This window comes from Carya illinoinensis, chromosome 8 (genome assembly GCF_018687715.1).
Source record: "Carya illinoinensis cultivar Pawnee chromosome 8, C.illinoinensisPawnee_v1, whole genome shotgun sequence".
Lineage (NCBI taxonomy): Eukaryota > Viridiplantae > Streptophyta > Magnoliopsida > Fagales > Juglandaceae > Carya > Carya illinoinensis.
Window position 1 is genome coordinate 1,487,295 of NC_056759.1, and position 23,353 is coordinate 1,510,647.

At 35.4% G+C, this 23,353-nt stretch overlaps 3 protein-coding genes across 7 annotated transcripts; 2 read left to right on the forward strand and 1 right to left on the reverse strand.

The window, feature by feature from the left end:
• The first annotated feature begins 128 nt into the window (after positions 1 to 128).
• LOC122318470 (photosynthetic NDH subunit of subcomplex B 3, chloroplastic) lies at positions 129 to 5,759 on the forward strand. Of its 2 annotated transcripts, XR_006244832.1 has the most exons (7): positions 129 to 422; positions 530 to 643; positions 1,140 to 1,193; positions 1,633 to 1,695; positions 1,834 to 1,896; positions 2,639 to 2,777; positions 3,372 to 5,759. XR_006244832.1 is itself a non-coding variant. In XM_043135841.1 (6 exons), exons 1-6 carry the CDS (start codon positions 231 to 233, stop codon positions 2,672 to 2,674), a joined length of 522 nt encoding a protein of 173 aa, XP_042991775.1. In that variant the 5' UTR covers positions 129 to 230; the 3' UTR covers positions 2,675 to 2,951. The 2 variants fall into 2 exon arrangements, 1 of the variants encoding a protein (XP_042991775.1); XM_043135841.1 differs by lacking the exon at positions 3,372 to 5,759 and having other exon boundaries at positions 2,639 to 2,951.
• Positions 5,760 to 8,635: 2,876 nt separating this feature from the next.
• Positions 8,636 to 15,126, forward strand: LOC122318452 (cyclin-A2-2-like). 4 transcript variants are annotated; one of them, XM_043135814.1, is made up of 13 exons: positions 8,637 to 8,813; positions 10,151 to 10,510; positions 11,502 to 11,793; positions 12,146 to 12,276; positions 12,497 to 12,589; positions 12,821 to 12,954; positions 13,422 to 13,497; positions 13,650 to 13,729; positions 13,812 to 13,845; positions 13,940 to 14,089; positions 14,186 to 14,320; positions 14,629 to 14,731; positions 14,847 to 15,126. In XM_043135814.1, the coding sequence occupies exons 2-12, from the start codon at positions 10,181 to 10,183 to the stop codon at positions 14,695 to 14,697; spliced, it is 1,524 nt and encodes a 507-aa protein (XP_042991748.1). In that variant the 5' UTR covers positions 8,637 to 8,813; positions 10,151 to 10,180; the 3' UTR covers positions 14,698 to 14,731; positions 14,847 to 15,126. The 4 variants fall into 4 exon arrangements, with proteins under 4 accessions (XP_042991747.1, XP_042991748.1, XP_042991746.1 ...); XM_043135813.1 differs by having other exon boundaries at positions 8,636 to 8,813; positions 10,143 to 10,510; positions 14,629 to 15,126; XM_043135812.1 differs by having other exon boundaries at positions 14,629 to 15,126.
• Positions 15,127 to 15,938: 812 nt separating this feature from the next.
• Positions 15,939 to 19,240, reverse strand: LOC122318453 (serine/threonine protein phosphatase 2A 57 kDa regulatory subunit B' kappa isoform-like). Its single transcript, XM_043135816.1, has 2 exons — positions 17,503 to 19,240; positions 15,939 to 16,562 (listed from the first exon to the last, which is right to left on the reverse strand). Exons 1-2 carry the CDS (start codon positions 18,643 to 18,645, stop codon positions 16,206 to 16,208), a joined length of 1,500 nt encoding a protein of 499 aa, XP_042991750.1. The 5' UTR covers positions 18,646 to 19,240; the 3' UTR covers positions 15,939 to 16,205.
• Positions 19,241 to 23,353: the final 4,113 nt, after the last annotated feature.

A 23,353-nucleotide genomic window follows, 5' to 3' on the forward strand; every position in this document is an offset into this window, starting at 1 on the left:
TGAACGTCTTTAATGTCGTCACAACATTGATCGGAACAATCAATGATTCGAAATTTCGAGGAATATGAAACGACGTCGTTGCCATCACACAAGACAAAAAGCGAGACTGCTGAAACAACGATATGTTCAGAGATTCATGTCGGTTAGATACCTCTATCTTCGACTGGGGCAGCTGCTCCTTAAAACGAGAAGACAACAGCAAGAAAGCGAATACTAATATATATAATATAATGGCTTCCCTGAGTTTCACTTCCTCTTCTTTCCGGCCACCGGAGTTATCCTTTGGCACCGGAAATTACGGGAACACCATCAAGCTCCACCGCCGAAAGAAATCCATCTCAGTCCCGTTCGCTGCAAATTCGCCTGAAGAATCATTGCCGATTCCACCCGAAAAGCCTGAAATCGAACTCGATTTCATTGGGGTGCATTACACATTCAAAATGTTTCATTTTTTTCCCCTTTTTAAAGTACGGAATTTGGGAATGGATAATGTAAAGCTTTAACATATTTGTGGTTGTGCTTTTGGCAGCCGAAGCCTGGGAACGACGGCTCGTATCCGGTGGAGAAAGCCAAAGCTATCAGTGGAGAGAAGCTGCTGAGGAACATCATGTTGGATAATAAAATCGAGCTTTACGCCACGTATGTAAGTGTTTTTCTTGTAACCAGCCATCGTTCGATTCTCCCTATTTATCAATTTTTGATAATCACTGCCTCAATATCTGAAAAAGAAAAAGAAAAAGAAATACCTATACCCTTCATAAACCTTACTTGGAAGTGCCGGCTTTAGTTATAATCGGCTATGCACTAAACAGTATCAGAAATAAATAAATAAATCCGACCCAAATGAAAGCCCTACTTGCAGAATTAAGTGAAGCCCACCAGCCCGGTACTGTCTTTTGCACTCAACAACCTGTTGTATACTTTTCTTCTACAATCATGATTGTCATGGATGATCATAATTTTAATGGCACCAGACACATTGGTGTGTGCTTTTCTTCTCCAATTATTGTTGTCGGGGATGATTGTAATTCGAACCTATGGAAGCTGTCTTTTCTACTAATATGTTTCCTGATCTTGTATATATATTTAATTTTATTTTAAATGTTCCAAAAGTAAAAGATGATTTCAAATTTGATTAGGGAAAAGTGATGAATTGTGGTGGTGGTGGAAGCTGTGGAACTTGCATTGTGGAGGTATAATTCTGACATTCATCCCGCACATGACATCTTTTATGTATTTCTTAAGTTGAAACTTTGGTGACGCTTTCAAAGTTCAAAGAACAGTTATGTTCTTAGGAAGTGTGTAACATGTTTCCAGGTTTATAATTCCAAAATGACTGGTCAATTCGAAGCTTTCCTATAATCATTTATAATGCTGAATTTTATATATTAAGTAGTCAATGTGGGACTAAGCAACCATTATTATTTTCTTACCTAATCACTCTTATGTGTATTGTTCATATTCCCAATGAAGTACTGGAGTGTTATAGTGTGCGTGTGTATTGATAGGGGGGATGCGGAATACACGAGTCAACTGAAGCAAACCAGTTGAACGACATATTTTGGATACTGTCACTTTTTAAATGGTAATGTTTTGTAATTTCATGCAGTTTCCTTGTCCTCTGCTTTGCAGATTATTGATGGAAAGGATCTTTTAAATGAAAGAACAAGTACAGAGCTTCGGTATCTGAAGAAGGCAAACACTCTTTCTTATCTCTCTTGCTCAATTGCCTTTGAGCTTAGTTGAAAGTGTTTCTTATTAACACTCGAGTTCTCAACCTTTCATGCTTATTAAGTGATGCCTAGTTTAACTAACCTGGGTTATTATGTACAGAAACCTGAATCTTGGAGGCTTGCTTGTCAAACTATTGTGGGAAATAAGGAAAATTCTGGCAAGGTACTCTTTGAAACAATTTATTCTTCATTAGTTTCTAATATCCATGCTTTAAGTATGTTAAAATGTTACATATATGATACCCAAAGTATACAGGTTTTAGTGAGATTATTTACTTCCGTAGGTATGGCCTTAAAAGAGGTATCATGTCAACTCTTTCCTTTTTGTGATACCCCATGCTTAGTGATAAGGGTATGTGGTATATGGGATCCCACATTATTTGAGAAGGCGAAGTTCTTGCTCTTTATAATGGTTCCATTGGAACTTAATTGTATCATTGACCATTCCTTTTGGAGTATAGGCCCAAATGTGGCTTGGGCCTCCCTTGGGGCGTTACACGTTACACTTTTATTCTCTAGACAGTTGTGATTTTGGTTTTCTAGTAGGATTGGACAAGTATGTTTAAGGATATTTTTTTATGTTTGGAGCTTTTCTTTCTTAACCGGACCATGCAGTTTTGCTTTGTTGTCTATTGAAAGAAAAAAGATGTAGTGCTTTTGACTTATGTGTGATTAACATGGAGGTCTGTGATTGCTATGTAATTTCATGGTTCACTGCCGGCAGAAAGATCAATACTTGGTGTATACTTAACCTGCTACACATATTCCGACTTTTAAGTCGCTCTAGTCTGGATATATAAAATTTCACATTTCCGGTGGATGGATCGATGGAGTAATGCCAGATACAAGCTCAGAGCGTGCATTTGACTGACTCCATAGTTCTCTGTTGTGATTGTTCTTTGCAGGTAGTGATTCAGAGGATACCCCAGTGGAAGAAGTAATTAAGAGCCGCGCCCCACTGCTATTTTTTAATGAAACCAATTATTTATTGCAGAAACGGATGCATTATTAAGTTAAAAATATGCAAACACCCAAGACTGGTAGGTAAGATATTTAAAATTCTTGGCTTGGCATGCAGAAATAGATTGTCTTTTGTCCACGAGTAACCAGTATCTATGTATGTTGCTTTGTCTTAAAAGTAGGAAGTTTTTTGTGCTTTTCACTATTCCATCCGTTGTCCAATAGATGATAAATAAGGGAATAAATGATTTTTCACCAGTTCTGATTTCTCATAGAAACTAGTCTGGAGATACCATGAATTTCTGAAATCCAGGTCCATTCACGGATGAACACAACCCCTCATTCCCATTTGGACATCCCCTTCAATTAAAAATAAATCGGACAGCAGAAAAGTATATGATCCCTTTCTTATTTGGTTACACAGTTCAGATAAAATGAGATGAGATGTTTTATTGAAGTTGAATAAAATATTGTTATAATATAATTTTTTTAATATTAGTTGTAATGATTATATAAGATAAGATAAGGTAATATAATTTGATTTTTTGTAACTAAAAGTTTCTGGATGCCTTAAATTTAAGGGTTTCCTTTTACTTTTCCACTGCTTTTCCTGTTAAAATGAGGAGAATAAGATTGCAGGCCGACACTCATAAAACGCTTGCATAATATTAACTACAGCCTTTGACTAGCGGCGGAAAAAGGAAGGAAAATTAGGTATCATCTATGAGAGCGAACTACCAAAATCAGCTGAAGGCACAAAAGGAAAGGGGCACGACAGCCTTGCATCCTCAAAGGGAAGTATGGCTTTTACCTTAACAAAATAAATGGCTAGTCTAACACGCCTTGTGTTGACAAAAGTTGTCTGTAAAATATTATTTTATTTGAATTTTGAGTTTTCCAAAAATTTGAGTTTTTGAAAAATATCATAATACTATAAGAGATGTTTGCCAAGAAAATGAGAAGGGGGGTGGGGGACCATGATAAACCCGATCGAGCTTCCTAGAATTTAAGGATTCACGGGTGCAAATGAATGGAGCCACGGCTAAAACAGTCGAAAAGGGACTGCACATTTCTGCCTTCGGCTTTACTTTTCTCCTTTAAGCCCATCTGAAAGGGACAAAAGCCTGCAACTATAAAGAGCCCCTTAACCCAGCTACGATACCAATTTGATGCCCCCTAGCTCTAACTATTCATACAGAAAGCACATGGTCCCTAAACAACTTGTCCAAACAAACACATGCTACAAAGACTTTTATCCCTATACCAGATTACTTTAAATTCTTTGGAATTGATTTTGGAATTTCAATCTACACAATGTGCATGTGCATGAGTTTTGCTGCTTATGGCCAAAAGTCTTTCAAGGAGCCTCTCGCGTTTCTGATTCATGGAAAGTTGGTGGCTTTTTTGGTCTTTGACACTTTGTTTTTGTTTTTTTATTTAAAATGAGTTATAAAGTAATTGTAAAATAATTATAGGTTTAGCATTATCCTAGTAGAAAAATGTAAACTTAAGAGCATTGGTAAACTATATGGTATGTATAAGATTTTACAATATTGCATCCTGAGCTCTTAAGAGCATTGCCTTTGTGCATTGATTGTGGGGGCATGGGAGAAAGTTCTTGTTCAATCATCCTTCTAAAATATCATCTTCAACAATTTTAGGGACAATCGGCTTGCGTCCCCACCGTGGCACAGGCAAGCCGATGTTATAAAATAAAATAAAATAAAGTAAGTCTTAAAACAAAGAGAAATCGATTTTATTCTTTCTCATGCCAAACCTTACCCATATCCATCCTTGATAGAGCTTGTGAAGGATTCCGTGGGTTGTGGTCATGGGTGAAGGATTATGTGGATTGTCGTCGTGAGAGAAGGATACCGTGGATTGCAGTTGCCATTGTCGATCTCTGAAACCTTTATGCTCCATGTTGCCATTGTTGATCTCTGAAGTTGTAAACGATTTCTTTTTATTTCTATTTTATATCGGCCTTATTTTTTGTCACAATACTTGTGGGCTTTCGGCAGTTTTCTCTGCGGTATATTAATTTGGTTTTGCTCCTCACCTTCGCATTTTACTATTTTAGGAACTTGACTCTAATGATCATTGACCATCAGCTAGCTAGTGGCCTTGATCTTGAATGGCTCATGGGATATATGTGAGCCGAAATCTCTTTTTCTCGATCTTTCTATAAAAGACAATAATTTATAAGGGTATTGGTCCTGCCTTTTAGTTTCCTTAATGATTTTTTCAAGATCAGTGTTGCACCAATGTCTCCTTTTTTGACAAATTAAGGCTTGTAATTTATTCAAAAAAACATACAAATGATCATAAGCTTATACTTCTTAGTTTAGAATCTAATATTGGTAATCAAAATCACAGTTCAACCTCCGCTCAGGCCAAGTCATTTCTCAAATCTAAGTAAAGCAGTGCCCTAAACATTACAATCTTTATTTTTTTTTTCTTAGTTTTGATGATTTTTAGGGTCTTTCTTCTCTTGGGAAACTAATATGAGTTGATCATGAGTGTTAGGCATGGTTTTCTTTCTTAGTCACATGATTTCGAGGAGAAGACGCTAGCTGACTAGGTTGTGGCTTCATGCTCTGGTTCGTGGGTTCAAGGAGAAGATGCTGGCTGACTGGGTTGTATGAAAGACGCTGGCTTTGTATGAAAGACGATGGGGATGTTGGAAGACGAATCAACTTCTAGAGGGAACAAGGGTTATGAATCTACCGCAGCTTTTTTATGGGGAATTAAAATACACAATGACATCATTTTGTAATGTGCAACGTAGGATATGATGCCGCAAAGGGGACGCAGCTCAGTTGTATATAGACTTCTTCATCTTTTATAGCCTTCTAGCGCTTCACTCCATTTCACCTCATAACCTTTAAAAGCATGGGTTTGGTAAAGTACAAAGAAAAAGGTGTACAGGAGAGAGGATTATTGAAGGCTCCAGCTTTGAAAACAAGATGGATTCTGCATAAATATAAGGGCATGTTGGCTAATAATAACTGTCCTTTTTAGTGGGTTGAAAAACCACACCCAGATGATTCTTTTGAAACACAGCCCGTGGCGCATGAGATGTTTTATAATATCTTCCACCGTTATCTTCCACCATTATTATATAAATTCATATCAATTTACAAATTTATTTTTTGAGATATTTTTGTAGACATAGAATTTCTTTTTTCTCTTTTAAAAAAAAATATAAAATAAAATAAAAGATGCCAAGGATTAAGTGAAACGAGACAACAGGAGCGTCTGCCATGTCTATGGCTCCTGTAAAGTTGATATATGGTATTTCTGCTTTAGCTCCATCTCTATCTTCTTTTATATTACGACTTTTAATACTTGACATGAATATGAACTTCCTCTCAAATTCGATTTAAATACTACTTTTAAGTGCTTTAACCCTTTAACTATTTGACATCAGTTGGGGGCCTTCCTAGCTTTCAAATTCTCTCTTTCAACCACTTTTTCCAGTTTTCCAAACAGATTCTAATCGTCGCCACACAAAAGCACCAATGTATATGGCATTTGATGGTGACTCTCTACAGTAAATTCTCTAGTCTTTTATAAAATAAAATAATTAAGAATTTTTTCAAAAATTGTCTTCACTCGCAGATGGGTTGTAATAAAAAATTAAAAAAAATCCAACTTTTTATGCAGACTGTTGGGGGTCCCCCCATCTTCGTTGTGCCCCGATCTGTAGGAAGTTTTGAAGGGACCCCCATGGGCATAGATTATTAATAATAATTTCGAAAATTTTGAATATGCTTGCCGAATGCATTTCATTTATGATGGGTAGGTCTTTGACAACTGGATTAATTAAGAAAAAAAAATGGAAAACTGGTCCTACTCACAGCGTCCTTTCCCAGATCAGCCAATTTCAAAAGAAAAATCATTGACATGGCAAAAGGTTATCATTTCCTTATGGCAACTCAAAAGCATGAAAGAGCCATTTTTCTATCTTTCCAATTGAGTTTCTATATCTACTCTAAAGTCTGGATTCATCCTTTCTTTGCTTGGAAAAACATGGAACAAGACAAGAAGGGAAATATTAACATCCCCTAAAAATTGCAGTGTAGAAACTTATTAAAAAATAGATTTCTAGTTTTGTTTTGTCCAGGAACCACGCCTACATGTCCAAAACCAATTCTTAAGGGTTCTAGTTTTGATTCTTTTGAAGTTAGATTTTCTATTCCTTTTATGTCATCTTTAGGCACTGTCGCGGTGCATGAAAAATGATCAATGCTAGATCTCTCTCTCATTTTTACCCCTTTTGTTGCATAATTTTAAGAGATTATAGCTATTGATCTATTAATTTTTTAACATTTCTGTACATACAAATATCATTCCATTTTTATATTTCACATTATATCAATGAGTCTCGTCATGAATTTGAATATTCGCGAACACGATGATAAAGATGAAACTCGTGTTCTTGATCACCATCTATGCGTTTAGCATCATTTCATTTTTAAATTTCACATTACGAAATTGATAGTCGCCAATTAAAAGGAAATATTTTTTCAATTTTTGTTATAGCTATTGTAGCCGCTAAAGCAGCTATTGGACCGGCTATTATTTTTGCAATTTATTGTAACAAAAAAATCAACTCGTATAAATCAATCGAATTTGTTAAATAAGTAGTAGTGTATTAACCATAAGAATTCTAATATTTATCAAGTCAAATTAACGTGAATGATATATAACGTATTGATCGTGTTTACAAAAAATGCAAGAAATTAAAATATCTTAGACCCCTCGTATCAGTCGGTATGGAAACAGATTGATTAGAAAAAATCTGGTAAATCATTGATTAGTATCCTTTTATTAAAAAAATAAAATTTTAAATTTTAAAAATTATAATTTATTGGCCTTAGAGCACTCTCAATGGATTTTTCATCCTATCCTTTAAAATATATCATCAAAATACATTTTTTCTATTTTACATACTGACTTTTGTAATATATCATACATCAGTTTATCTAATTTTTTTTTTCATATCATTTAAATATTATACTTTTTAATATATTTTATTCATTTCAAATAAAGTAAAAAGTATAAAATAAAGAAAGAAATGAATAAAGAGTAAAAAGTAGAAAGAGAAATAAATTGAAAATTTATATAAATGCGAATAGTATTCTATAAATGTGGAAGAGGTACTGTAGCAAACTGTATATTAGAAATAACATACATAATCCTATAGAGACATCTTTTGAGCACATTCCTTTATATTTTAAAAAAATATCTATTTTACAATAGCTATTGAGAGTCCTCTTAGATCTAAAAAATGCTATTTTTCTTAAAAAGTTTGACCTCAACAACTTTTAAAACTTGACACTTTTTTTTATTCCTCTCTTGAATTCATCAATTTTCTCTTAGTGCAATTTGGATAGTAATTTGAAATAAAAGTTAAAAGTTGAATGAATATTGTTATTTTTAATATTATTATTATTCTAAAATTTAAAAAATTTAAATTATTTATTATATTTTATATAAAAATTAAAAAAAAATTATAATAATAAAATAAAATAAGATGCGATATTTTTACTATCCAAATCGGGATTTACTCTATTTTACAATGTATCTCTAAATTGGTACACTTATTTATAAAATTTTATATCTACAAGTATAATAAAAAATATATATTCTATATGTATAAAAGATAAAATTAATTATTCAAAGATTAAGTAAGTCGAATTCTTAAAAATAAATTTCAGCACCGTTGTTATATCTTCCTCTGCAAAGATTAAGAAACAGTTTGAATAGTGAGAAGAGATTAAATAATTTTAATTGAAAGTTAAATAAAATATTATAATAATAATATTATTATTATTTAAACAGTAAAAATATTTAATCTAATCATGTTATTACCATTTTTTCAAAAACTAGGCAGGATATCGTGGAAGCAGCAAAAGAAAAGGGTGGCGAAATAACCACAAATTTGACATCTGGAGTTTGGAAGTTCAAACTGTACATCCGTCCCGCTCTACCTCCGTTTATATCAACGCAGGCTCTTCCCGTCGTTCTCTCTCTCTCCATCCCCACACACTCTCTCTCTTCAGGCTTAGAGCTTTCCCAGGCCACATTGAAGGTCTCGGAGCTCCCAATCACACAGTAAGCTCAGCTCGTCCACACTCTCCTTCGCATATTTCTAATCCTTCTCTTTCTCTCTGTTTTTTTTTTCCCTGTCAAAACTTCGTAATTCTCGTATGTTGGAGCTCCATTTCGTCACATTGTCTTCGTTTTCGGGTCGATGATGTTTCTTGGATTCCGTGGAAACTTTCTCGATTTCGCTACGTAGATCGGTGACCAAAACTCTCTCTATGTATATATTTTTCTCGTCCCCATTTTTGGGCTTTGAGAGTTTGTTTAAGTACTTAGTCGCCTTGTGTGTTTCTTAATTTTCTCATCCTGGCGGAGCTAGTGGAAAAAAATCGTGTAAAAGAGTTTAATCAGGTCTTTTGTTCATTCGGCACCTTCAAAGTTATTACATATGAAGGTTTTAGGCTTTCGGGGCATTAGTGGGTAAACATCTCTCAGAAGTTAGGGTTTAGGTTGGGTTCTAAAATCTCTGTTTGGTTCCCAAGAACTCGTTTTAAGAGGAAAAAATGATTTGTTTATTTTCTCCCTATTTTTTTGAACTCGAGGGAAAAGTAGGATGTCATCTACGCGGCTGGGCCTTCTGCGACCAACTTGGCGTTTTTCCAGGCCAGGTTCTAGTCAATGGAGAATTTTACTTCAATTATTTTTCTCAGATAAACAGAGGATTAGAGTAATGAAGAGCTAAAGCCAAATGCGTTTTGGCAACCTTTTTTTATCTTCTTGTTAGAGGTCACTTGTTTAGTTTTTGGCTTCTTTATTCTTTTAATTTTATTTAATATTTTTATCTATGCGATTTTGTTTGCGAGTCGACGCTAGGTTCTGAACCTCATTTTTGGAATTTCAACTTAAATTTTAGATGTTATGCTGTTTGCATTTCAGTTTCTAGCACGAGTTCCTCCCTGGACAATATTTGTTTTCGTATCTTAAGAATTTACTGTAGTCTTTAAATCCATCACTCATCTGCAAGGAAAAAAACCAGAGTAGTTGTTGCCTCTGGCAAGGAGGATGAAATGGATTAATGGCAAGTGCCTCCCATAGTTGGCTGATAGAAACATCTGGCTATCGAATAGATTTCTCACCATTATGCTGTGAACATGATGGCCCCTGTTTTAACACTACGAACTTGATGATAAGTGGCAAAGAAAGACGTGCATCCCTGATTTAGCCCCCTTTTTTTTTTTTCGTTTATGTTTTTCAAGTTACTAAAAGGGCTCTGTACGGCTAGATTGTTATGCTGCTTGGGTTGAAAGGAAAAATTACATTTTATTTTTACTTGTCTTTTTGTTCCCAGCTTATCAACCAGCTGCTTGTTCCTATTATCTCGGATTGAATTGATCTTAGAACTGCAGGTTCAATGAAGAAGATTTCACTTTGAATTCATGCAATACTCTTCTACAATGGATGCAAACATGAACAAAGAAAATATAACTGCTGCCAAAGTTGACGAGTCTAATGTCCGAATCACACGAGCACGGGCTAAAGCCTTGGGTCCATCAGGAGGGATATTCCCCCCCTCAAAAACTTCCTTAAAGCAAGATCAGAAGCACGTTCTTCCCTCAAATTTCAAAAGAGCAGCTGCAGATGAGAACAAAGCTTCTATGATTACCTCTGCTGGCATAAAACATAAAAGAAGGGCAGTGCTTGGGGATGTGACAAATATGTTATGTGAAAATTCAGATGTGAACTGCATCCATGCATCAAAAACTCAAGTAAGGATTGGCCATCATCTAGTTTGTAATTTAATAAGCATAAAGCAGATTTTATGTTAAGAGATATGTTTTTCTTCTTATTTTATCTTATAACTTCGAATTCGATAAAAGTGATTATAGCATCATGAATTGGATTGTGCGAAACAGTGGAAGGGTTGTGTGGGTATGTACTACTGCATGAAGCATATATTGCACAATACAAGGATCACAATTGCAAGTAATCACTCTGAGATATTGTGCAGATATGACTCGCCAGGGTGCACTCCAATGGTAAGAGGGCGGGTTTGGAATGACCTATAGACTTAGCCCACTCGGGCATCCTGAGTTTGTATTTGCCCTGGGTTCACTTGAATTACGTAATACAAGTTTTAGCAGGTAAAAGTCATGTAGTTGGGGTTTATTCTTAAAGGTGGGTTCCAAGGGTCTTGCTTTGGTGAAGTTCCATGTCATAAATAAGGTATTGTGCAAATATGGGAGCACTTCACTGAATCATGATAAATGATATCAATGTCAACATGATAAAGTAATGTGACTCATGGGCATTGTAGGGATTTGAGTGGTATAGAATGTGATACCAAGATCAGGTTGTGTAAAATGAGTTGTGCAGTTGTGGTTGTGTTCTGAGTCTCATATTGGGCTTGTATCAGGCAATCTAGACTATATATACGATTGTGATCAACCCCAAGTACGATTAATTCTTGTGAAGTAGTGTGCAGATATTGCTAGCTCATCCCTTGGTTTTGACATTCACAATTGCCTGCGTGTAAAAATATATAGCAGGCTGCCCCAAATTTGTTTAGTTCTTATGAAGTAGTATGTAGATATTTCTAACTCATCCCTTGGTTGTGATGTTTACGACTGCCTGCATGTAAAAATTTAGAGGCTAGTTTTTTGTGGCAATGAGTTATCTCATAGACTCTTAACTAGTTGGAAAATAGCAATCATTGCTCAGTCATCTGAACTTAATATTATTGATATTTATGGTTGACAGGCTAGTGAGCCGGATAGAAGAGATCGTGCAAAGAAGAACACCGGGGTGGTTGCAGGTGTCACTCCAGAGATCTCACTTGTGGAAGAGGATGCAAAAACAAAATTAGCTGAAGAATTGTCAAAAATAAGGATGGTGGAATCACATGAAATCTCATTACCAGTAAATTTAGAAGAGCAAGAGCCTGCAGAGAAAAGCATGAGTAATGATATAAGGGAGTATGGTTTAGCAGATCGGATGCCTCTGATACAGGCTTCCACAAAACCTGCCGGACTCCAAAGTGATCAAAAGAAAGGTTTGTTTTCTGTTGCAAATTTCTCCCCAGGATGCAACATTATGTGAACATAGTGTTTAATGGACCAAGTTGGATGGTGACTTAACTAAGTTCTGTAGGGAATGTGAAAATACAGTTCCATGTAAATACATTATTCATCTGGTTGATGTTTTGACAGTGAAGGAATGTCATGATTACCATCGGTTATATATATATTTTTTTATAAGTAATAATTTTGAAGGTGAAGATGAATGTAGTTCTCCTAAATTATATTCAGTAAAAAATAATACTAGTTGTTAGATATATCCAGTTTATAGCAGTATGTACTGAATATAATAACCCAAGGCTGAGCTGTTTTGATTAAATACTGCAGAAGATATGGTCTGGGAGGGATCAGGAACCTCAAATGGTCTAGACATCGTGGATATTGATTCAAATCTAAAGGATCCTCAACTCTGCAGCTTGTATGCTCCTGATATATACAGTAATACCAGTGTTGCTGAGGTTTGTGCTGCAAAGAAACACAAAGTTTCCACTTTCCAGTATTAAATATTTATTAGTTTGTTAACTTTATCAAAATAATTATTTATATTAGTTTTTTCAATCCGAAATCAACATTTCATTTAAACAATGGTTATGGGAAAGCAAAGGATGGCTAAATTACAAGTTTACTTTTAGGGAGTGACATGTTATGCTAACTTACTGTAAAAATCTCATTCCTCAGCTCGAGTGTAGACCAGCAACTGATTATATGGAAAAGTTGCAGCAAGATATCTCTCCAAGCATGCGGGGAATTCTGATTGACTGGCTTGTGGAGGTAATAATCAAAATTGATCTTGCTGTAAAAGATTCTTAGAAGTTTCTCTATCTGCAAGATTTGGCATCCATTATTCTCTGTTTGTGTGTGTCTGTGGGTGTGTATACATATATTTGATTTGTAAGTTACACAGTGGATAGATCTTGAACCATGGCCTCATCATTCATCTCATTCTTTAAGATGTTCAATGGGTTTGCCTTTTGTCTTATCAATTAATATTTCCTCTTCCAGGTTTCTGAAGAATATAAGCTCGTTCCGGATACACTTTACCTCACAGTGAATCTCATTGATCGGTTTCTCTCCAAAAACTATATTGAGAAAACAAAACTCCAGTTACTTGGTGTTACATGCATGCTAATTGCCTCGTAAGTTTTATTTTTTGTGGTGGTTCCAGTGAAACAAGATGCAATAGTTTTCTACATTTGAATTTGGATAGGAAGTTTTCTCGTTCATTGAAAGGGTTCCAATTCAGAACTATGGTTTGCATAAGACTCTAATAACAATAAAAGAGAAAGTTGAACTTTTTTGAATAAAAATATAAATTTCATTAAATTTCTGCTTGAAAACAACTTGTTATTCAAGCTAAGTGCTATGTTGTTGGCATATGAAACACATCTCTTCACATTTGTGTATGCGCATGGGTGTACTGTATGCCTTCTCTAGTATTATCATTGCATGGTTCTTAATGCAAAACTTGATGTGCTGAAGTTGACATAAGCCAATCTTCTAAGCACTTCGTAATGCTGGTAACATTAGATGTCACATCTGTTAATGCTTTTTCCATATCTTAAGGGTTTTCTAAGATCTGCTCATTTTCTGCTGTGGCTTGAAGGAAGTATGAGGAAATCTGTGCACCAAGAGTGGAGGAATTTTGTGTCATCACAGACAATACCTACATGAGAGGAGAGGTATTCTCTTGGCCATTTGACATTTATATTTGTGCATCCATACTTCTGTTTAGCCATTGAGATCCATTTGGTGCTGTATTCAAACTCATCCAAACTGAATAATCAGTCAGACATAGCGGTGTATTAGGCCCCTGATTGTTAATGTCAAATAGCAGGTATTGAAGTTGGAGAGTCAAGTTTTGAACTTCTTGCACTTTCAGCTATCTGTTCCTACAACCAAAACATTTCTCAGGTAATGCACTGCCCTTTTCAGAAAATGCCATCTAACAGTGAGTTTGCTAATCTTTCTAATCCCCAAATATTTTCGCTTTCAGGAGATTCATTCAAGCAGCGCAAGCTTCTTACAAGGTATTCTGGATGATGGCATTCTTATTACAATTAGAAAATCAATTTAATACAAAAGGAAATTAAATTTTCTTTTGTTTTTAATTTTTTTGTGCAGCTTCCTTCTGTCGAGCTTGAGTTCTTGGCAAATTATTTAGCAGAATTGACACTTCTCGAATATAACTTCCTAAAGTTTCTACCTTCCCTCATAGCTGCAGCTGCTGTGTTCCTGGCCAGATGGACACTCGATCAGTCAGAGCACCCATGGGTCTGCAATTTTGAAGTTTTTTCTTCCATTCTAAGTTTTGCTTCCTCTCCGTAAAGAAAAATGATTGAAAATGTTATTGATGTGCATTTGATGCAGAATCCGACTTTAGAACATTATACCAGTTACAATGCATCAGAATTGAAAACTACGATTCTTGCACTGGAAGATTTGCAACTGAACACCAATGGTTGCTCCCTAAATGCTATACGCGAGAAGTATAGACAACAGAAGGTAATGATAAGTTATGTAGGACTTTACGAAAGAGCTTATTCCTTTTTATTACATCAGAAAGGAACCAAATAAGGAACATTGGTTTACCTAGTTCTTAATTTGGTTGTCGCACGTGATCAGAACAGCTCCAGTAACAGCAAGCTAACTGGCTTTTAGCTATTAGTTCTTAATTTGTTTACTTATATATATGTTTAAAAAAAATTCTTAATTTGTTTAGATTCCTCAAAAGTGCATTTCAAGTTTGAACACGGTTCTACATTTCCTTTTCAAGTATTCTGATCAAATTGAAATTGCATCTCTCATGGCAGTTCAAGTGTGTGGCAACTCTGACCTCTCCTCAACCGATTGTTTCACTCTTTGAAAATCATGATAGCTGACTCATCTCTTAAGGATGAATGAAAAATTTACAAGGTGGAACTTCTCCCTTCATTCTGACACTACAAGGGTGATCAAGACCTCAAGTTACTAAACTTATTTTCTATCTAATATTTACAGTTTTTGTTCTTTACCATGTCGTTTGTTGTAGCATCTTATCCAGTTCTGGTGCTTCCAGATCTGTCCTTGTAACCAACCTGAAATTGCAGAGCATGACACATTTGAGGCAGTAACCTATATGCCCCTTTCGGCAGAATAATGATCAAAAGCTTCCTCTAGCCCATGGGAAGTTTCAATTGCACCTAGGATTCCTGGGTAGCTAATGCGCAACGGGAAATATAGCCTACTTGTGAACTAATGTATCTAAAACCTTCATATGAAAAGAAAAAGAGAAAAAAAAAAAAAAAGTAATTCCTTTTGGCAGAAAGTAAGTATTCGCGTGTAATATTTTCATTGCTGTTTGTACGATTCTCTTTTGCCTTTTTGATCCTGTTAGTCCACGTGCTGTTATATCTCCAATCCGAATATGGTCTAGAATGTTTTGTATATTCGTAGGAAACGTGCACGTGAGCTTGTGCCTGTACCCTAATCAGACAACTCAAGTCTAGAGAACTTGATTCCACCTCCCCTCTGGGCTCTGTTTAGGGAAAGAAATTTCATCGAATACAGGTGTGAGTGAATGAATGCCTTGGCGTTTTAAGATCCACCAAGGGCATTATTCGCTTGAGAGAGCAAAATGCTCTCTGTGGATGCTGGGTACGCAGATTCCAATCTGTCCTCTGAAAGCCAGTAAAGAACATTTTAGTGCATAAGTCTATAGCTAAAGTTCCAGGCCCTTTACAGCTCTCCCACCTCCTGCAGTGGTAAAGAAAGATTTTAAAAGATCACTGAATGGTGCCATATGTATTAATGACATCCACTAACCAAACGAACAATTCCTTCTTCATCTGGCATCTAACATTCGGCATTGATTTGATTGTGGCAATCATTAATTGATATAATGAGAGAAAAAAACACCACATTACTATCTTATTTCCATCCCACTATTAAAGATATGGCATATTTATCACTATTGAATGATAAAAAAATGAATAATAATGTGGTCTATAGCATTACTCATAGAGAAATGCTTTAAAGATGAAGTACTCCCCGAGCAGTGAACGAAGTAGAGTCCTAGTTTAAGGATGCATGTGCGGCTTCTCTCTCCCCCACCCACGCAGAGAGGCAAAAATAAAATCACCAATTAGCTGGTACAAAGAATTTTTATAATTAACTGCATGGCCCTTTCCATTACCATTTTTCAAGGGAGCAACTAACATTTCCACACAGAAGCTTGGAAAGTACAGGATCAGAACTAAATTACAACTGGCCGTCACAGGACAATCCAAAAATAAATTTTAACCCCAAAAATTAGGCCGTTTTAGTACATTGCTATCGAAGTGCCATTTCTTCTGGTTTCCCACCACCCTAAAAGAAGGAGAACCTTGAGACAATAGATTGGTAACTGCACTTAATACGCAATTGAGGTTGCTAAGGGAGCTACCAGAACAGCAGTATTCCCAGTAATTGGCTGAAGACTGGCTGCATTCTCTAATCTCTCCCATGCTTCCTTCCGCTTCTCAGCTACCAAGCCTATCTCTGCTTCTTCCTCCTTAAAGTGAGCATGACAGGACATGAAAAGCTCCTCGTCCATCTCCATGAAAATCTTTCTAACATTTAAACTTAAGTTGAGCACTGCTTGGTTCCAGTGAGTTTGGGCATTCCTCTCCAAGGCTGGGAATATTATGGGAAGAATCACCATACGGTTATGTGCAATCAAGTTGACAATGTGATCATTGTTCCATAAGAAAAGGGCTCGTTCAGCTACCTGAAAAAAGAATGGGGGGAAAATTGTGATTGCTTTACTTGTCAGTCAAATGACATGCTTGAGGCATCACAAAGCTATTACTAACAGAAGAAAGAATGAAACCCAGCACCCAATTAGAATCTCGTGGTTACTGTAAGCCAAAAATCTGCATCATTATTGCAGGATGAAAAAATCAATGAAGAGTTAAGTGAGATGTTCAGTATGCCATGTGCGCACAGCATAGATTGATGTCTAGAGTTAAATGAGACCTTCAGTATCTCTAGGCAAACGTCTCGCCTATTGCAAGAGTCATAACACCTGTATGGAGTTAATCCACAGGACTCCTAATACACATGAAGAGCTCTTGCCCCATATTGTCTCAAGTTGGCTCTACCTCTAGCCATGCATGACAAGGTGATGGAGCTTACCATTATTTCAATACTAACGAACAAAACATCCCACCAGTTTGCAACTTTGCAGACCTGCACAAAAAGCTCAACTCTTTTTTTTTTTTTAACAAGTAAACCAAACTCCTACTCTAGATCCATAACATTCAGAAGATGACTCCGTGTTTTCTCCCATAATTAATGCCAACAGAGGCAATCCAGATTTGTATACTAAGGGCATAGTACTTCTCTTATATCTGGGGAAGGTGTATTTACACGAGATATTGAATGCACAGTTGGATGTACTTTCATATCAGCCCTTTGGAGCCTTAAGTGAGATGATAATATTGATAGACACCCACCCCCTAGTTGCTCAGATAATATGTTTCAAGCCCAAAAAACTTCAACCACATATTCCTTAGAAACCGATTAATAATCCATCGAATCATCATCTAACGAAAGGACTATAACAGCAATGAAAACGCATCAAAATATCATATCCGTGAGGAAGATAAAGCAGATGTTCCTATATCATCTTTGGGAACAAAAATGAACGTTGTGAAAGGAAAGAGTACCTGAAAGTGGAAACTGTTAATGCAGCATCCAATCCGCCAGAACAGCGGGACCATGAGTCTCTGGAACTCCACCATGTTGATTGCTTCTAAAATCTCCTCTATCTCACCCAAAAACATCATCTCCTTCTGACTATTCGTCACCGGCCAGTACCTCAACAACCCTCCTATCACCGTACTCGCCAACTTAGGGTCCTTCTCTATAAACTGGGTGATGCAGAAGGACAATTGCTGAAAGTAAAGCCCCACGGACTTTGGCTTGTGCAGCGGAACCAAAACCCTCCACAAGAATATCTTATGCTCCTCTTTCAGAGGCAAAGCAAACCCACTGATTATGCTCCCAAAAATCTCCAACAAGTCGGAAATTCCATTGTGTCTCTCGGTCTCAGACACAAACATATAGAAAATGTTGTTAATAGCCTTTCGAATAAAAGGTCTATGAACCATGAATCTCCCATAAACCCTATGCAGAATTGTTTTCAGACACTCTCTTTCTCTGGGATCCTCGGAATCGAAGAGCTCAAGCAACCTCGATATAAATGAATGGTCAATGTACTTCTTTGCCACCTTGCTGTCGAGGCACGAGGAGGTGATGAACCTAAGCAGTAAATCGTAAACCAAATGCAAATGCGGCCAAGCCGGATCGAACATCGGCTCCTCGTCGTCGTTCTCACCGCCGCTCGACTTAGATCGGTAGTTAGGCGGGAAAACCCTAAAGAGATTGGCGGCGCACATTCTACACATCGCGAGGATGGCGGACTCAGTGAACCGGGTCGACCCGGAAGCGACGAAGTCTACGAGTTCGATCAGGGTCTGTTTCTTCACGTCCTTCTCGACCGAGTTCTTCGACGGGTCGGTGAAATCGAAGGTGACGCAGCAGAGGCTGACCTTGCTCACGAAGAGGTTCATCTTCTCGGCGTTGGGCACTTCCGTGAACGGCACCAGGGGCTCGATCCCAGCCACCACGCTGGTTGGGAAGACCGCCGTGCGTTTGGTCACGTTGTTGGATCTTGCGGAGGCGGAGGAGGGGGACAAATTAGCACCGTTGGATCGCGGGGTACGAGCCGAGTTTGTCCGGGGCGACTCGGCCGAGTCGGATTTAGACGACTTGTTCCGGGGGAGTTTACTGAGGAATTGCTTGAACATGGTGGTGGCTGGAATGTGGTGAGAATATTAATCTAAGAACTTGACTTTCAGATCAAATACCCATCAAGGGCTAATTTGGTATAGATATAGGTTGCGGGAAATTCTAACGAGGTGGGCAGAAAAGAGCCCTAGATCTTCATAGTCATGAATCTGGAGGGACAATGGAACAATGAGGGATTCTCAATCATGAGATCCCCTCGTCGTAAAAGTCTGGTGCAAAGGGAAATTTTTGAGATTGCATTGGGGGCAGTGATGGAAATATCAGATCTTGAACGTGCGGGTGGATTTGATATTCCCTGTAAAGAACCAGAATCGGGCAAATATAGATTCCGATTTCCTGAGAGGAACAACAAAAGTAGAAAATTTCAGGTTCTGATCGTAAAGTTACAGCTGAAGCTTATTCTTCCAATATCTACAAAATTTAGAGAGATAAACAGATTTGAAAAAGAAAAAAGACAGATTTATACACAGAGAGAGAGAGAGAGAGAGAGAGAGAGAGAGATGAGAGCCGGAAAATATGGGTGGTGGAGATCAACGACGAAGATATTGTAAAGGTGAATGAAAGGCTTCTTGCTGTCGAAGTTTATAGTAGTTTGGCCTCCGTCAAAATAATGGACTGGTTTCAAGTTTTTCTTTTTCTTTTCTTTTTGGTACGAGAAAATTGTGCAAAAAAAAATATTAATCAAAACACATGTTTGAAAAAAGTTTGGTCCAATTTTATAAAATAAATATTATTAATTAATGTGGTTTGTTATAATATGTGTGCAAGATATTTTTATTATATAATAGGCATATAAAATTATATCGATTTGTGGAGTGTGTGTGTGTGTTTTTTTAAGGAATATTATCATCATTTATTTATCAGATAAATTTATATATATAACTAAATATATATTAAGATGTATTTTGATCAAACATGATATCATAAATTAAAATAATATATTTAAAATTCTACTAGTACACTATTTCTTTTTGCGATTGGTCTGATTTTCGTTATTACTGATTCTCTATATATAAACGTCTAAGAGACAACACTTTTTATTTAAACAAAGACTCAATCTCATCATTTATAATAAGATATTACTCAACTTTTACAGACAAACGTACTAGAGATGATTTTTTTTTTAAATTAAAAATTGGGAAACCAAAAAGGAAAACAGTAAGATAAATGCAAAAAATGACGGATTATAGTTTGGACCAATTCCAATAGATTTCGAAATATGAGACAACCTGTGAAGGCAACACACTCGTCTCATTTTAGACACAAAGATTATATTTGAAATATTTGATAGTAGCAAAATTGGTGATTTGGCATGTGAGTTGAGAAGAGCTACCGGAATGGATGGCACATGAGAACCACCTGTAATAATTTTTACAAAATCACCACTTTCTTCCTAACGATTTTCTACCTACGAATCTGCTTGTGCCCCATGTGTTTATTGGGAATTGCTTGGAAGCTATAAATCTATCTTTTTCAACTTTAAAAAAAGTAAATAAATAAATAAAAGAAACTTTGCTAGACAATGTAGGTAAATTGAAGAATGAGAAGGAGGAGTTGAAAGAAGCGAGGCACTCCTCCTTCTCTCCCTTCGGTAAAAATCAAATTTAGGGCTTTTAATTTTTTGTGAGAGAAAGAGAGAGCAAAATGTATAGTTGATGAACAACATGCATTTGTGGAACGGGTGTTCAAACAGGTCAATTCGGATGCTACTTCCATGATAACAATTGTTGAAACATTCAAAACTAGAAGCATTCTTGGTCAAGTATTTTGAAAATTTCTATTTATACTTCCAATTTTATTTACAAAATGATATATTAATGTGATAATTATTAAAAATAGTGAAAATATTAAAATTTGAAATTAAAAATTTAAATTAATAAAACACTGAAAAAACTGAATTGTTGCTCAATATATATAATATTGTACATAAAATTGTGAGTACATGTATCACTACTCAAATAGTCAACAAATCTTCAAAAAATTTTCTATAACCAGTTATCTAAATGAAATGTAAAATACATATTTTTGCTGAATATCTTGCTAAATTAAGTTTGATACTATTCATCCATATTTAATTTTCTTATATATTTCTCTCTCCCTCCCTCCCTCATTCTTTATTATTTATTTCCTCATTCCTTTCATTTATTTATTTATAATATTATTCACTTTTTTATTTTTTATTTTTTATTTTTTAAATGAAATAAATATAAAATTTGGATAAGTTGTTGGATAGTTCTCTTAAAAAAGTAACGGTTAGCAAGAATCACTACTTTATTACTTATTGGAAAAGTATAGTTGCAAGCACGATTGTATATCTGTGTACCAATGTGATGTAATTGGTCAAAAAGTAGATTTTATTAAAAATAATGTTAATTTAAATTTTAAATATGAATGAATTAGTATTGGTACACAAATTAGTACGCGACTATACTTGTATATAGCAAAACTCTTACTTATTTTAGACATAAAAAATGGTGCTGCTATTCCCACCAAGAGAGGCCACTGAGAGAGTCATCGAAAACGTAAAAAAATTATCTTATTTATTTATTTTTTTAAATTATTTTTTAAACTCATTAAATATTAAAAAAATAAAAATCACAAATTTATTAAAAAATATTTACTTAACATTATGTGGGAGAAGCATTTCCCTATAAAATATAAATAAACCGGTGGAAATGTTATAAGGTAGCCATGAGAGGGAGAACTGCACCCTGTCCGGGCCAAGACAGGACTTCTAATTCCTTGGACTAAAGATGTAAAATATATATATATATATATATATATATATATATATATATGTGTTACTGTATTAAATATTTATTTTGAGTAAGGATATCAAAAAAATGTTATTGTATTCAAACCCAATAAAAAAAAAAGTAAAAGTTATAGGAACGAAATTACCAAAAATAATTAAATTATTAATGATGGGTTGATTGCTATAAGTAAATTATATTTCATCATTTATTTATTCATTTATAAACGAGGGTGGGGATTTGAATCTAGATTTTTCATTTGAAGAATCGAATCATATGTTATCGGATTATCAGACTTTCATCATTTAGTTTGATGATATATTATATTGATTTTTTTTAGGAGGAGGGGTGTGGTGTTTTCAATCGATCTCTTCTACATGTGATAATAAAATTACCTAATAATGTTGTAGAGTCATTGTAAAGTTGTGATTTTTTCAATTGGATTGGATCGTTTTGTGTGATTATATATCAAGCATAATGCATTATCAGACAAATGGTCCCGACAATTTAAAAAAAAAAAATCTTTTTTTTAATAATTAAGAAAATATTTTTTAATTATATTGTAAATTTTTTTTAAATATGTAAAGATATAAAATAAATAAATAAAAAATAAATAAAAATGCCAAATAGCCTGATCGGGCAGAACCCATCCTCAGTCTACACCATCGATAGGTGTAGCAAGACTTTATATATATATATATATATATATAATTTTTTTAAATTTTAAACGTGTAAAGATATAAAAGAATGAATGAAAAAAATAAAAAATAAATTAAAAGGCCAAATGGCGAACTCATCCTCGGGCTACACCCTCGATAGGTGTAGCAGTACTATATATATATATATATATTTGTTTTTGTTTTGTTTTTTATTTTGAAAGAAAACAAGATCATTTTCATTCAATAACTTCAACCATTACAAGACTTATCTTTCAAAATAAGATAAAATATCTCAGTATGTCCCTCCTCTATCCAGACAAACTCCAATTCTGCCTTAATAACCAATTTGGCAAGAGTATGTGCAACAATATTTCATTCTCTGTAAGTAAATGAGGTGGTCCATGAACTTTGAGTAGATAAGAAATACTCCGTGTCTTCAATCACTTGGCCCATCCAAGAAGTGTCTTCAATCCCAGAGTTAACAGCATCCAATATTGCCTTAGCATCGTCCCCTTTAAAAACAACCTACAATATTCACTAATCCTCACATAACCTCAATGCCCTGTTCAAAACATAGCATTTAGCAAGAAAAGCTGAACTAACATTGTCTCTGAGTGCACTTAAAGCTGCCACTAAATCTCCATTACAATCCCTGGTAACAATGTCAATTCTCATCCTTCCACTAACTTTGTTGAAAGCAGCATCAAAATTGGCTTTGTAATAAGGGCTAGTTGGCTTCTTCCAACATTGCCTCTTCCCTACTGTTACTTCCCTCATAATACTGTTTTGTCTCTTCAGTTGGGCTAATTTAAACTCTTCAACTTCATCTCCTGACATTTTCATAATTGTTGATGGACTTTTAAACTTATCATAAAAAACAAAAGCATTTCTTCTAGACCAAACGTTATGGAAGATAGTTGACACCAAGTCGAGCTTATTTGTTGGTAACTGAGTATACAATTCAAACCACAACTGCATAAAATCCATAGCTCCACTCTACCATTTTGTAACAAGACTTACCTCTTCAGCCCAAACACCTGAAACTGTAGGACAACTCCAAAGGGCGTGAACAACTGCCTCTTTCTCCATGCAACAAATTGGACAAATTCTACTCTCCATAATTTTCTTCTGGTGTAAGTTAACTCGAGTAGGTAGAATATTGTTAAGTGCTTTCCAAAGTCAATTGCTTCACTTTTCTCAGGAGTTACATTTGCTAAATCCTTTTCCATTGCTCATCATCCCAATCTGCACAAGAGGATACCCCTCCTTTTTGCCCTTTGTTCATAAGATCCACA

Bases quoted from the DNA above. Each gene is read 5' to 3' on its own strand.
- LOC122318453 (XM_043135816.1), bottom strand. From the start codon at position 18,645: ATGTTCAAGCAATTCCTCAGTAAACTCCCCCGGAACAAGTCGTCTAAA. The intron at 16,563-17,502 runs GTACTCTTTCCT...TTCTTTTTTCAG, and splicing joins TTAACAGTTTCCACTTTCAG to GTAGCTGAACGAGCCCTTTT.
- LOC122318470 (XM_043135841.1), top strand. From the start codon at position 231: ATGGCTTCCCTGAGTTTCACTTCCTCTTCTTTCCGGCCACCGGAGTTA. The intron at 644-1,139 runs GTAAGTGTTTTT...AAATTTGATTAG, and splicing joins TCGAGCTTTACGCCACGTAT to GGAAAAGTGATGAATTGTGG. The intron at 1,897-2,638 runs GTACTCTTTGAA...TGTTCTTTGCAG, and splicing joins ATAAGGAAAATTCTGGCAAG to GTAGTGATTCAGAGGATACC.
- LOC122318452 (XM_043135813.1), top strand. From the start codon at position 10,181: ATGCAATACTCTTCTACAATGGATGCAAACATGAACAAAGAAAATATA. The intron at 13,846-13,939 runs GTATTCTGGATG...TTTTTTGTGCAG, and splicing joins CAGCGCAAGCTTCTTACAAG to CTTCCTTCTGTCGAGCTTGA. The intron at 14,321-14,628 runs GTAATGATAAGT...CTCTCATGGCAG, and splicing joins AGAAGTATAGACAACAGAAG to TTCAAGTGTGTGGCAACTCT.